Source organism: Uloborus diversus, chromosome 4, assembly GCF_026930045.1.
Source record: "Uloborus diversus isolate 005 chromosome 4, Udiv.v.3.1, whole genome shotgun sequence".
In the NCBI taxonomy this organism is placed as follows: Eukaryota; Metazoa; Arthropoda; class Arachnida; order Araneae; family Uloboridae; genus Uloborus; species Uloborus diversus.
Genome location: NC_072734.1, coordinates 174,973,230 through 174,986,803, shown reverse-complemented (window position 1 = coordinate 174,986,803; position 13,574 = coordinate 174,973,230). Strand labels below are relative to the sequence as shown.

Sequence of the window (13,574 nt, the reverse complement as noted above, 5' to 3'; positions counted from 1 at the left end):
TTGCGCCAACTTCAAAAATTATGTTTAAAAGTATTATCGATGGTGTTTAAAGAATAAAATTATTTTTCACTTTTTAGAGCAATTTTGAAGTCGGTTCTATTTTTTTTTTTCAAAATTTTTTTATGTTTCATTCTTTGTAGACCATACAGTTTTATTTTTAAAATTACTTTTTATGATAACTATTTTATGCTCGTTTGCTGAAATTTTATGAGTTATTTGTAAGATTTAAGGACTTATTTTTATATGTGTCAGTTTATTAAAAAATTGTCAATATTTTAGTTTCTGTTTTAATAATCAATGAGAAACAATGTTTGAAATTTTCCGTCAGAAAAATTAATGTAGTATAATTTTTGAGAGATAATTTGAAATGCAATTCCTTTTTTTTTTCAGTGTGATCTACTTTGTGGTAAAATTTTCTCTTGTAAGGCTCCTGACATATGCAGGTAGATATTTTTACAATTATTTCCATGAGTGATCAGGAAGATCTTTCTTTGCCCCTGCTTAAAAATGTTGACACATGTTTTAACTTAAAAGACAATAATAATTTAAAAAAAAAACATTTTGTCTGGTCAAAATGATATATTGTATTATAATTTTCCTCTTTGCATATTCTTTCTTTTTAACTAATCAGCACTTGTATTGATTGAAAATATATTTTATTTTTGAAAATACTTTTAAAACTATTTTCTGTGCTTTATGTTTATTAATAGCTGTTAAACTTGTTTTAATATATATGTAATGTGTTATAATTAGGTCAGCACAGTCGGTGGAAGTAGCACGCTACAAATAGCGACTCTACTGTAGTAGCTACATTTTTTAGTAGTTTGTAGTGTAGCACACTACTTTTTACAAAAAGTAGTGTAGCGAGTAGTTCAATAAAAAAAATAGTAGTTTGTAGCGATTTCTGGAAACTACTTTTAAACAATATTCAGCAAGTTACCGCCCTATAGCCAGAGATAAGGCAGAAATACATGAAAAACACCGCCAGCTCAGTCAATTCCAGCCGAGGACTGCAGTTTCGTGCTTATTAGCACGGTGGTGGAGATGGTTTTCCACCTGCAGCTCGGTTAGTGCTATGCTGGGCTAATGAGTGCTAATAAGCACGAAACTGCAGTCCTCGGCTGGAATTGACCGAGCTGGCGGTGTATTTCATGTACTTTTAAACAAACTTTAAAAATAAATAAATAAAAGAATCCTAGGTTCAAACGAATTTGAATAGCACAGATTTTACACCAGTACACCCTCGAATACAATGAGAAATATGACTCTTAAAAATACGAGCTGGGCTCGGGTACATCATTTTGACTCCATACGTTCTATCTGTTCGACGCCATTACTTCGTTTGCCATCGAAATTTTCATGTTCCGCCAATATTTGCATTAAATAAAGCTTGACTTACAAAGAAAAGTATATGAATTAGCTTTAACCGCCAATTTAGTAACTCCTTTGTTTTTTCTGGCTGCTGAGAATGTCCCGTGGATGAACGTTTTATACTCGTATTTTAAAGAGATTATTGTTACAATACTCTAAAAGCACTTAATTTCACAAAAATGAAGATATCGGTGATTTCGCGAGTTGAAAATTTCGTGAATTTTTATAAGAACAGACCGAAAATCAGAAAAAAAAAATTCGCGAAGCTTAAATTTTCGTGTTTACGACTGGCACGCGAAAATTAAAATCTCGCGAAAATAAGTACTTTTACAGTAGTTACAAAATAAAGAAACTACTGTAAATGTTATACAGGTAGTTATCAAAATAATGTTTTTTTTTTTTTGTTCTGATACTATTTGGTGGCTTAATTGAAGTTCTGGAAGCCTTGTATTTTTTTCAAGCACGTGAAATGTCGGACCTCTCAACCTCTCAAATTTTTAAAGAGGGCAAATTGTTGGGGTGCGTCTAGCTGAAGCAAGTGTAACTGAAACATTTCAACTTTTTGGCACATCTAAATAATTTTTGAATTTTTTAAAAGATAAATAGAAAAAAATCAACTTTTTGAAGGAAATTATAAATTTTAGGCCAAGTGTGGGATACCTAAATGCTTTTTAAATTTGAATAAGTGTTTTTGCGGTACATGTGGATGTGGGGTATAGGGGCAATGTTTTATCGACAGAAGTTAAGACTTTCTGAAAAGGTTTTTTTTTTCGATTTGGACTAGCATACAAGTGCTGGTTTCCGACGGAAGTCGGCACGGGTTGCCGTTTTTCAAATTGCATGATTTTTTTTTTTCACAATTGTTTTGACATAAGAGGAAAAATATAAGAAGGTATGCATTCGCTACAAAAAAAATGTAGTTTTTCCAAGGTCTGGGTCAGCATTTGGAATTAATATATCAGGGGAAATGTGTGGGGCAAAATGTTGGCTTTTGCTTCCTTTTTATTTTCAAATGAAAGGTATTTACCATTTTTCTTGAAACAAAGCCCTTGATATTCATAAAGTTGTTCCTGACCACGTGCGAAGAATGGTACGTGATATACTAAGATACTGAAGAGATACAATTTATGATGTAAAATACCTTGGTATTTATTTTTAAGGGTAAATACCCAAAAAGGTTATTTACCCGGTGTATTTATTTTCCTGGGTAAAAATGATTTTTTTTGAAAATCTTCATTGTTTCCCTCCCAAATGTTTTCATAGATTTTACATATTATTGTAAAAAGTAAAATCTAATTGATGCAAAGTAACTAGCAAAGCTTTATAGATAAATTAGAGATTTAATTAGTTCAGAAACTTATATTTTTTAAGGTAATACAAGTTTGCTAAACAGTTTTTCTTTTTTTTTCTTTTTTTAAATCAATGTTGCTTTATTATTAGGTACATCTTTGTACAAGGCAGACCAACTAACGACCAAACGGCACGACCTTGAGGGTCACGGATTTTGACAAAATTTTAGCTATAGGTCCAGGGCTCGCATTCCCCCCAAAAATTCTTAAATATTTTCACAGCTCCTAAAATTCCTAAAATTATACTAAAATTTTGTTGGTGTTCCTAAAAAAACGTAAAAACTGCCATTTGCTGACCGAAATAAGTTTTCCGCACTTCTTCTGACGCATTCCTAACCCGCTTCCGGAAGGTAACTTGTTTTTCGCCATTCCGTGATTAGAGAGCTTTCCTGCGCACGGAGCATGTCTGGTGGCCATGCGCCAGACGCATCGCTCGTTGCTGCCGGGAAGCATGCCTACTACTGAGTATTTTTTAAATTTTTTGCCTAAACAAAAGTTGTTGGATAAACAGCTCAGTGCTTCCAACAGATATAAGCGTATTTGTGAAAATTTGAAGGATGAATCAACATTATGCTTTTTAGCTCTCATTGCTTATTCGCACAAGCATTTTGAAGCCTTTTCACTCTGTTTTCAAAGCAAACCACCGAAAATACATCTGTTGTTTGATGAAATGAACAAGCTGATCTGACAGGTTATGATGCAGTTTTTTGAAGGATGAAGTTGTTGCTTCCAAGGAAGGTGCAGAATTACGAGATGTTGATGTTGACAACGGCAGCAATTGGAAGAAGTTAACTTCAATTGAAATTGGTATGTCAGCCAAAGGATTTTTAGAAAATTATCTCAAAGCAAGAAGAAAAATTTTCTCTTGAATGTTCGTTCGGCACTTATAAAAACTGTCAAGTATTTAAGATCGAATTTGCCTTTTGATGATCAGTTTTTCACGGACTTAGAACTGTTTCACCCTGGGAAGTTTTACGATTGCTCCAACAGTGTTCATGCAATTACACGAATTGCTCGTTATTTTAAACTTTTCGAATGACTTTATTGATAATGTTCGAGAAGAGTGGAAACTTTTCATATTTGATGTTACTGCTCGTGAAAATCTATCTGAAGAAACATGAGTAGATGGATATTGGAGACAATTATTTCTTATGAAAGATACTAGCAATCGGCTAAAATATGAAAAGTTAACTGAAGTAATCAAAACTGTTATGATTTTGCCACATGGGAATGCGGACCCTGAGAGGGTTTTTTCATTCAATAAAGCTATGATAAATGAATCACGGTGAACATAATTGTATCACTCAGATTAGTGAAAGATACTATTCGAAGTTATGGAGGGGTACTGAATGTACCTATCACTTTAACATTACTAAAAGTAGTGAAAGATTTGCATAAATCATACCAGGAGTATATTAACAGATTGAAAGAAGAAGAAGAGAAGCTTAAAAAAGAAAAGGAACAAATGACAAAGGAAAAACTCGAAAAAGAAGAAACTAAAAATAGGAAAAATGATCTTGATTTACAGATAAGTGAAAATAGCAAAAAGATCAATGAGTTGAAGAAGAATAAAGAATTAGCTTTAGGCCTGATAAAAGAGGGAACAGAGAGATTAAAGAATGCTACAGTAACTCAAAGTATTGTACGAATGACAGTTGCACAGAACCTAATTCTTGAAGGCACTAGTCAGTTACAAAAATTAGAATCAGAGTTATCTTCAAAACTGACAAAGAACAAATTTTGAAAAAACTACTGAAGATAAAATAGAAGTTTTAATCAGTGTAATGTAACCCCAAAATTGCTTTTGAAAACATTATTGGATGAATCAGATGTGTGGTCAGATCTGTTTTTTCATATTAGCAGATTAAGTTTTTTTTTTTTTTTTTTGATGAGATGCAAATAAAATTTTTGAATTCACCATTATAAAATGAAAAATTTTTTTTATGGCTTTTTCTTTAAAATTTATTAAAGAATCATATTCGAGTTCAATACTAGTTTTAAGAAGGTATGAAGAAAAGTTGTTGTGTTTAAATTTATTTATACTTAATATAATTGATTTAGTTTAAATATTGTTTACCTTAATATGTAATGTAAATTGGTTAAAAAAATTATTTTGCTTTTTTTTTTTTTTTTACAGAAGTAATTGAAGTAAGTTGTTTATGCATGCTATGAGATAACATTTATTTAAGTTTGGTTGTTGTTTAATAAATTATGGTCAGGCTGCTTGTTTGAAGGAGATTGTAACTTAAAATGCCCCTAAAATTTTCCTAAAATTTTGTCAAAAAGTTCCTAAAATTCCCCTAAAATTTTGGAAAAGTCTACTCGGAGTCCTGTAGGTCCATTCCCACTAGGTATGAGCGCAGGTAAAGCGGTTTGACTGCATAGGCCCTGGTTTGGCTGCAATGAGAACCCAAAGTTGCTAGTTTTGGCCCTAGAAATGCAATGGCGTTTCCATTGGAATTTCAGACTTCGACACTATGTTTGATCTCTCCCAACACCTTTGGCATCTTTTGTTAGTAAATTGAGTATAAGGAAGAAACCGTATTTATTTATGGCCACTATCTAAGTTATTTGAAAAGTCGAAACGATCTTGTATTTTTTTTTCTTTTTTGTGTGTGTGCCATGTGCAATAAATCAGAGCTTTTTCTCCTCTCCCATTTTTGCTTATGAATGTGGGGTATCTGATAGCAGACGATACATATCCAGTTAAAGTAAATGTTTTGATCAGCAAACGATAAATACTTTTTACTAGCACACGATTAATATAAAACCAAAATAATTAGTTTTTCATTTGCAAACAATGAATATCCTGTAACCACGTTATTTTGGCATTCAAGGTTTTGAAATTAAAAGTAGTAACTAATTTAAATTCGAGAACCGCTTATTTAAAATTAGTATTCAACGTAATTAATTCAAAGATAAGCATGGAAATTGCTCATACTTCAGTACAGTAGCAGAAAAATGGATAAAAATTGTAATTTTAAAGAAAACTCCAATGCATTCCTGGGTCTGAATTATGAACTTTGGACCCCCGTTGCCGAACTAGGGCCTATGCAGTCAAACCGCTTTACCTGTGCTCATACCTAGTGGGAATTGACCTATATCTAGAATTTTGTCCAAATCCGTGACCCTCAAGTTCGTGCCGTTTGGTAGTAAGTTTTTCTAAAATTACATGGAGAAAAAATCTAAGTAGCTCTTTTTTTTATTAATTCAATTATCATTATTTTTCGGTCTTTTGCGTTTCAAAATAGTCCAAAAAGCATATTTCAACTAAAATTTCAAATACTACCTAATTTGCATGATTACTTAAGATTTATTCAAGGCCGTATCCAGAAATTTTTTTCAGGAGGGGCCCGGATTAGCACATTGCCTTAACACACACACACACATATAGTATATATAGACACACCAAACGCATAAAAATGTTAACATAGAAGACTTTTTGTCTCGATTTTTAATGATTCCACTGTTTGAACTGTTGTTATTTTAATTTCTTATTATTTTTTTATTCACCTTGTAGTGGTAAGGATAACAGGAGAGTGTCCCTTTAAGTCGGATGTAGAACATCCATAATTTCAGGGGGTTCGGAGGTTTTCCCCCCAGCATTTTGAAAAAAAAATCTGTATTTTGAGGCTTTATATTAGGTAATTGAGACTACAAAAATATGAAGAAAAAAAATAGGCAAACAAAGTCTTTTAAAAGTTATACATTCTTTTGCAAATCAAGATCAAACAAAATAAAAATTGCTTGCTCGACAAATCATGGAACTTAATGGACAGAGAGGAAAAACGAGAGAGGAGAAAAGAGAAGCACCCCGCCCCATCTGCTCATATCGGCTTTTAGTGAAGTTTGTTTTTGATCACTCCCTCTACCCCCATTTTTTTTTTTTTTTTTTTTCATTAAATGCCCTACAGTATGAAACTTGTACAAAAGAGTAAAAGAAATGGTGTAGACATTATGGTGTAGCCTTTGGGGAGTCCCCGGCTCGAAATCAGTACAGTGTGTTTTATAAGAGTTTTAGGGGGAGGAGGGCAGGGTCGTGCACAGAGGGGAGAAGGGACACCTGTTGGCCCGGGCCCGAGCTTAAATGGGGCCCAATATTTTTAAACCTAGGGTTGAAAATATGGGTAAACATTATGGAGGGGGCCCAAAAAAAAGCAGTTGTGGCAGAACCAAAATTTCTGTGCACGCCTCTGGAGGAGGAAGTGCACAGAAGTCAGTTTGGTAGACTTGAAAAGTCTACCGAACTGACAAAGGGCCTGCCCTTGACCCTGGACTGCCCTGAATTGAATTGGGAAAGGGAGCAGGAAGTCTTAATTAAAGGTCTAAATTTCAAGTGTGCCTTGCAGCTAATGAGAACTAGAACTGCTTTTTCTGTATTTCTTCAAAATATTATAAATTTTGAATAGTAGCAAAATTAAGAATTAAAAAAAAATGTTATTTTCTTTTTCTGACAATAGGAATTTTAAAAAAGAAAAAAAAACCTTCTTCTGTTTTACGGTACAAAACATTTTGGGTTTCGGGGGGCCCGGGCCCCTCAGGCCCCCCCTCTGGATACGGCCTTGGATTTATTGTAAGATAATGAAAACAGACAATATATATGTAGCTCAGTGCTCTTATAAAAAAAAATAGATAATGCCAAATTTTCACCTTTCAAAGAATCTTTTTTATCCCAATATAGTAAAAGAAGTCTCATGTATAAATGGTGAAAGAATCAATAAACATTAATTTTTGTGAGTCTTCATTACTAAAATATCTTAAAACGTATTTTCAAACTAAGGCTTTTAATTTTCTTTCCTTGGATAAAAAAATTGTATTCCTAAATGCAACCAGGAGAAATGTCTAAAATCAAAAACATAATGATTTTTTAAAACCTACTTGTCCTGTTTCTATAATTGGTTGTCACTGATGCATTAGATTTACATGATTTGTAACTTAAAAAAAAAAAAAAAATCTTTAAACAAAATATGCGTTGAACTTTCGATTTTTAAAGTTCTGTAATGTACATGAAACTTGTGATTCTCATTTGTAAATACTACAGAAAACTTTCCATGTTTTAGAGTGTGTGATTTTAATTTTACTTTTGTTTTTTATTTATCATAGATACCTATGAGGAAATTAAAAATTTACAAGAATTTATTCTTGGTTATTTGTAGATAATAATGTCTGAACAATCACAGTAAATTTTTTCTTTGATTATTTCTACCAAGGCTCATTTTCAGTCTGTACTTTTTATAATAGCTAAAGATTTTCAAACAATATTCTCCTATAGAAATTTCTGCACATGAGGAAATGAAATTACAAGATTTTACTCTTAATTGTTTAATTAATTACGAAGAAATTAGGTATATATGAACATTAAACATTCCTTAACAATTAATTAGTGGCAGACAAAGTTACTGATCTGGGGGTCTTAATAAGTCAGGATCTAAAGTTTAGCCAACAGTGCAGCATTGCTAGTAACAAGGCCAATAAGATGCTTGGGTTTATCAATAGATCTATTTCAAACAAATCTAAAGAAGTTCTTCTGCCCTTATATAGAAGTTTGGTAAGACCTCATTTGGAGTATGCTGTTCAGTTTTGGTCTCCTTATCTTAAGAAAGACATTAATGTATTGGAAATTGTTCAAAGGCGAGCTACAAGGCTAATAAATGGACTTTCTCACTTAGACTATGATTCTAGGCTTAGAAGGTTAAAAATGTACAGTCTTAAGCAAAGAAGAGACCGAGGGGACATGATTCAGTTGTTTAAATTTATTAAAATGAAAGATGTTACGGGGCTGAAGTTAAGCACTGAAAACAGGACAAGGGGTCATTGTTTTAAGCTATTTAAATCTCAGGCTAACATGGATATTAGGAAAAATTATTATTATTGCAGGGTAGTGGAACCTTGGAACAGTTTACCGGGAGAGGTGGTAATGAGCAAGGGAGTAGATAGTTTTAAGAGGGCCATTGATCTTCACTGGGGATTGTAAATTGACTAGGACCAGTCTAGCTGGGCCCAGAGCCTGTTGCTGGTCGTCGCTTTTGTATTTGTAATTGATAAAATCTTTATGATTTTCTTAAAATAGATTTTTTTTGGTGGAGGGGGGGGGGGGGGTCAAAAAAAAAACCCGTTTTTTTTTTTGTTTTTGTTTTTTTTACCAACCCTGATGAGAAGGCATGTCAGCCTAATCTGTAACTATAGACCCGGCTTTTAAATGAGCCTATCTCAGCATAATAGTAGTGTAAATTAAATGAATTTTATAGCTTGGGGCCTGACTAGAGGCCCGCCTTGATTCTCCACAGACCCTTCTGATATGGGATTTGACATCTGATAATCACAGCAACATGTATGTCATAAATGTGGAATTTTGCATTTACCTTACTAACAAAAAATCTAGTTGCTTTATGTATCATTACAAGTTAGAATTTTTTCAAATGATTTCCTGGTATGTTAGTTTTTTTTCATCATTAAAAGTGAGGAATGAAATTCAAACATTACCAGGTTTTTTTTTTTCTGCAAGTGTAAAGCATTATTAAACTTTAATTACAGTGATTTATTTTAATTAAGTTGTTTTTGAATAATATTTAACATTTCATGTGGTGTAACATTTTAGAAATTAAAGTACTGCAAAAATTTTTATCCAAACATTTTCCTTTTTTGAGCAATCACGATTGCTTATTGCTTTCATTTGACTGTTTTGATGTGCTATCATTTTATTTTCCCGCCAGCACCCCCTGCAGCATCTCCGTCGACCGGCTCCTCATGATGCTGCTCCCATAGCAAAAGCCATCTCCACGTTGCATCCATATGCTACACACACGCACATACATACACAACTACACGCACACACAAATACATACACCTACACACATACTTACACATACATACAGACACCCACCCACACATACACACACAACTACCCACACACTCATGGCTGCACACAGACACAAACACATATGCCTACATACACATTCCCCCCCCACACACAAACACTCATACACACAACTACCCAGGCACTCATACCTGCACACAGACACAAACACACATGCCTACACACATACACAAACACACATGCCAACACACATACACATACCCCCTACAAACAAACACACATGCCTACACACACACACATGATTGCGAAAAACATAATTTGAATTCAAGAGGTCAAAATTCAAATTAATTTTTTTTCCTTTTTTTTTTTTTTGGCTGCATATTTGTTTTTAAAAATTAGCAGAAAAAGTTAAGTAGTGATAAATTTAATTTATGATTTTTTTTTTTACTGGGTCACATTAAAATGAGTTTTCAATAGTAAGGGTAACATAGTGTATCATAAAATTAAGGGAAAATTGAAAAGTAATAAAATAAAACTAAACATCCGAGTATTTTCTCTTAAATAAAAATTGCTTTGAATGAGATAAAATTAATAAGTAACAATTTGAATTGAATCAACTTTGTACTGTGGCACTGTATACTGTAACTTTCATTCAATGTGAAAAAAAAAAGTTTGTTTGCTAATTATCGAACACTTAAGTTTATTTACTGTTTGGTTGCCGGACATTGAAATTATTTGACAGAACCAAATATTTGGTTTTTCTGCTAAATATGCAGTATATTGAATACGAAATGAATATTTGATGCATCTCTAGTATTAATAACCTTTAATTTTATGGTGGAACATTTTTCAATAAAAAATATTTTTTTCAGACATAGATATATCATTCATAAAGCTGGATATTGATACAGTGGATGCATGCTGCTGCCTCATACAATGTCTGGAACAGCGTATGCGGGGGATCGCACCCCAAATTCTACAGAAACAGAACTTTCTAGTAGTGATGTTGGTGTTACTGGGATTTTTTCTACAGAGTACCGAAAGTATGAATGTTTTATTATTTTTTTGAAAATTTTTATGTACTAATTCCCAGAATTGTTATTTTGTGCCCTTTTTTCTAATAGCTCCAAGGTGCTAAAAAAAGTGCACAAAATGTAAATCCGCTGATTTTTTAGATATTCTATGGATAAAATTTTTGTTATGATATACATATATATAATTATCATATTATCCTATTACATTATTTATTAATGTTATAATATTACTGAGAATTTCGGTTTAAGATTACAAACCAGTGCAGTAAACTACTGGCTAATTTTTCTGCAAATGCAATAATTGTTCTATCATGAACATTTTGTGTTGACATAAATACTTTGCATGTGTGGCCTGTTTTTATGCCACCAATCAAGTGTCTATTATTAGTCCTTTCAGCAATCTTTTAGCATCTACTTTTGGTTTATGATATGTTTTATTGTGGTTGAAATAGTGCACAATGCAAACTAGGTTAAGCAAGAATAAAAACATATTTTTTTGACTAAATGTGTTTTTATTTAATTTTATTGATCAGTAGGTAAATTAAGCTTGATGCAGATGATGGACTAAAAAATATGAATAGACAGAAAATTCGTGCAGTAAAACCTGTGTAAGTTGACCACTTGCGGTGCACTACTTTAGTGGTCAACTTAGCAGGTTGTCACCTTATAGAGGTTGAATTATATGGTATAGATCTAATTCTGTGCCTAAAAATAGCAGTCAACTTAGACAGGTGGTCAACTTTACAGGTTTTACTGTGTAATAAAAGAAAATTTCTTTTTAAAATAAAGTGAAGAAAAAGTTGCATTGTTCATTTTTTCAGTCATTACTTCTCTACGTACTCGCCGCATGGCAAGTGAATATTTCAATCATATGTTTAAGATAAAATGAATGCATATATGATAAATAATAATCTTAAAGGTCATAAAAAAGTCTTATGCTTGAAAATTGGTCACAAAACTGAAGATTTGCTCAACAATTTGAGACTCGAAGTTTTTGTTGCTAATTTTCTCCGTAATACTGAAAATGCATTTTCTGGTGTATCAATTAGTGGATATGCTTCAGTTGAAATTTTAATAGAGTATGTTCAATTGTGTATATATCTACCACATACACACATATAAATGCGAGTTACAAACTAAACAAACTTTTTAAAAAAACCCTGCAAATTTCTGTTGAAAAATTAATTTAATAATTTTCACAAATCATATCCGACTCAAAATTCATGGTGAGACAGGGTGTTTGTGATCCAACGTTTTCGAAAATTTTGGATCGCCGTTTCTCAAAATTTTTGCTGCTAACATTCTAAACCTGAAAATTATATTAAAAAAGAAAAAGACTTTTAAAATGTTTTTTTAAAAATGATTTCAATGATTTTTTGTATGCATATTTGAAGAGTATTTACAGAGGGGGGGGGGGGGATCCATGCTTCCAAAAATTTCAGTCTTCAGAAAATTTTACTTGAGTCCACTTGCACCCCTGGGGTGACAGAATGATCGAGTTAAGTTGGCTAATTATGCACACATTTCTGTTAAAGGGAAAAAATGGATTGCATACATTTTTTAAATACTAATTCTTCGCTTAAGACAATATAGCAGTAATGTGTGAAATAACTTTTTATTTGAAAAAATCAGTTTTTCCAGGAAGAACAAAGGTGCAAAACATAGCAAACAGTTACTGTGCAAAAACTGGCAATTGCGCGATTACAGGCATATTTCACAATTTTCCCATGTTTTTTGGAGATGAATGTTTTAATATATGCTTATTTAAATTTGATTGTTTTAGATATTTTGTAATTTTCATGTATTTTTTTCTTATGCATTCAAGACATGAAGATCTGAAAAGCATGCTGGATGGAAATAAAGATGTATTAAAACTAGAGGCAATGAAAAGAATTATAGGAGTAAGTTTTCTATTATTATTGTTACTTTATAACATTACTAGCTGTGTTGCCCGGCTTTGCACGGTCTCCCTTGAAAATAAAAGTTGTGTCAAGTGTACAAAATTAGGCTTAATAATAGGGGGGGGGGGAAATACTGTAAAATTTTGTTAATGGCAAATCAAAAAGTCCCAAATAAATTAAATGCAACCCTCCATAAAAACAATTAAAATCCCTTATTATCTTCTACTGACAGAAGAAAAAAAAAGAGAGAGAGAAAATTTTACCTCAATGCAAAAGCAAGCATTTTATTTATTCGAGTCGGGTCATTTCATGTCAGTTCAACCACACCCAACACCCATCATCTCAGATTTCAATGAAACTTTGTATACTTCTACTTTTCATAGTCCTAAGTAACCTCCTAAAGTATTTCTTCTCTATTAAAAATAGTTTTTATTTTTTGACCCTTCAAAGTTTTGCGATTTTGCGTTAGTTGTCATTTACAGTTCTCTCAGAATGAACAGCAGATGTTTGCAAAAAAAATTATTTCTCAATAACTAAAGATAAAAAAAAATTGAAAATTTTTATATTATATATTAAGATTTCAAGTATTTCAGAAAAAAATATGTCAAAAATCTAAATTTATATTCAGCAATTTAAAAAAATTAACAAACTAAAAAATTTCAAATTTTTTCAATAAAAAAATTATTGTCAAAATTTCAATTTTTTTTTGGCATGAGGGTCTAAATTAAAATAATTTATATATATTTTTTAATGATCATTAACATGTGTGCTAACATATAAAATGAAAATCTTTAGGGGACTTTGAGGGATTCTGCCCCCCCCCCTATTTTGATAAATGAAAAAAAGTTGGATCACAATATTACAAACTTAGTTAATAATCATATTAAAGAAAATTTAAATATTGAAATACATTGGTGTTTGAATTTAAATGTAAACATTTAAACACTCAAGATTTTTATGAATTGAAAATAATTAATTATAAACAATAAAAATAAGATATCGCAAAATTCAGAATTTTCCTACAACAATTTATGCATACTAAAAATTATTGTTGAATTTAGGGCAACATAGAAATGAAAACTTTTCATCTAATTCTAATTTA

General features: G+C 31.9%; 1 protein-coding gene across 1 annotated transcript in view; it reads left to right on the top strand.

Annotated features, from left to right (window-relative positions):
* Nucleotides 1-389: 389 nt before the first annotated feature.
* LOC129221004 (AP-3 complex subunit beta-2-like) overlaps nucleotides 390-13,574 on the top strand; it is a 77,958-nt gene continuing 64,773 nt past the window's right edge. Inside the window, 3 exon segments of the mRNA XM_054855439.1 lie at nucleotides 390-443; nucleotides 10,410-10,580; nucleotides 12,397-12,472. Of these exon segments, the coding sequence (XP_054711414.1) occupies nucleotides 10,456-10,580; nucleotides 12,397-12,472 (201 nt within the window). The 5' untranslated portion in view covers nucleotides 390-443; nucleotides 10,410-10,455.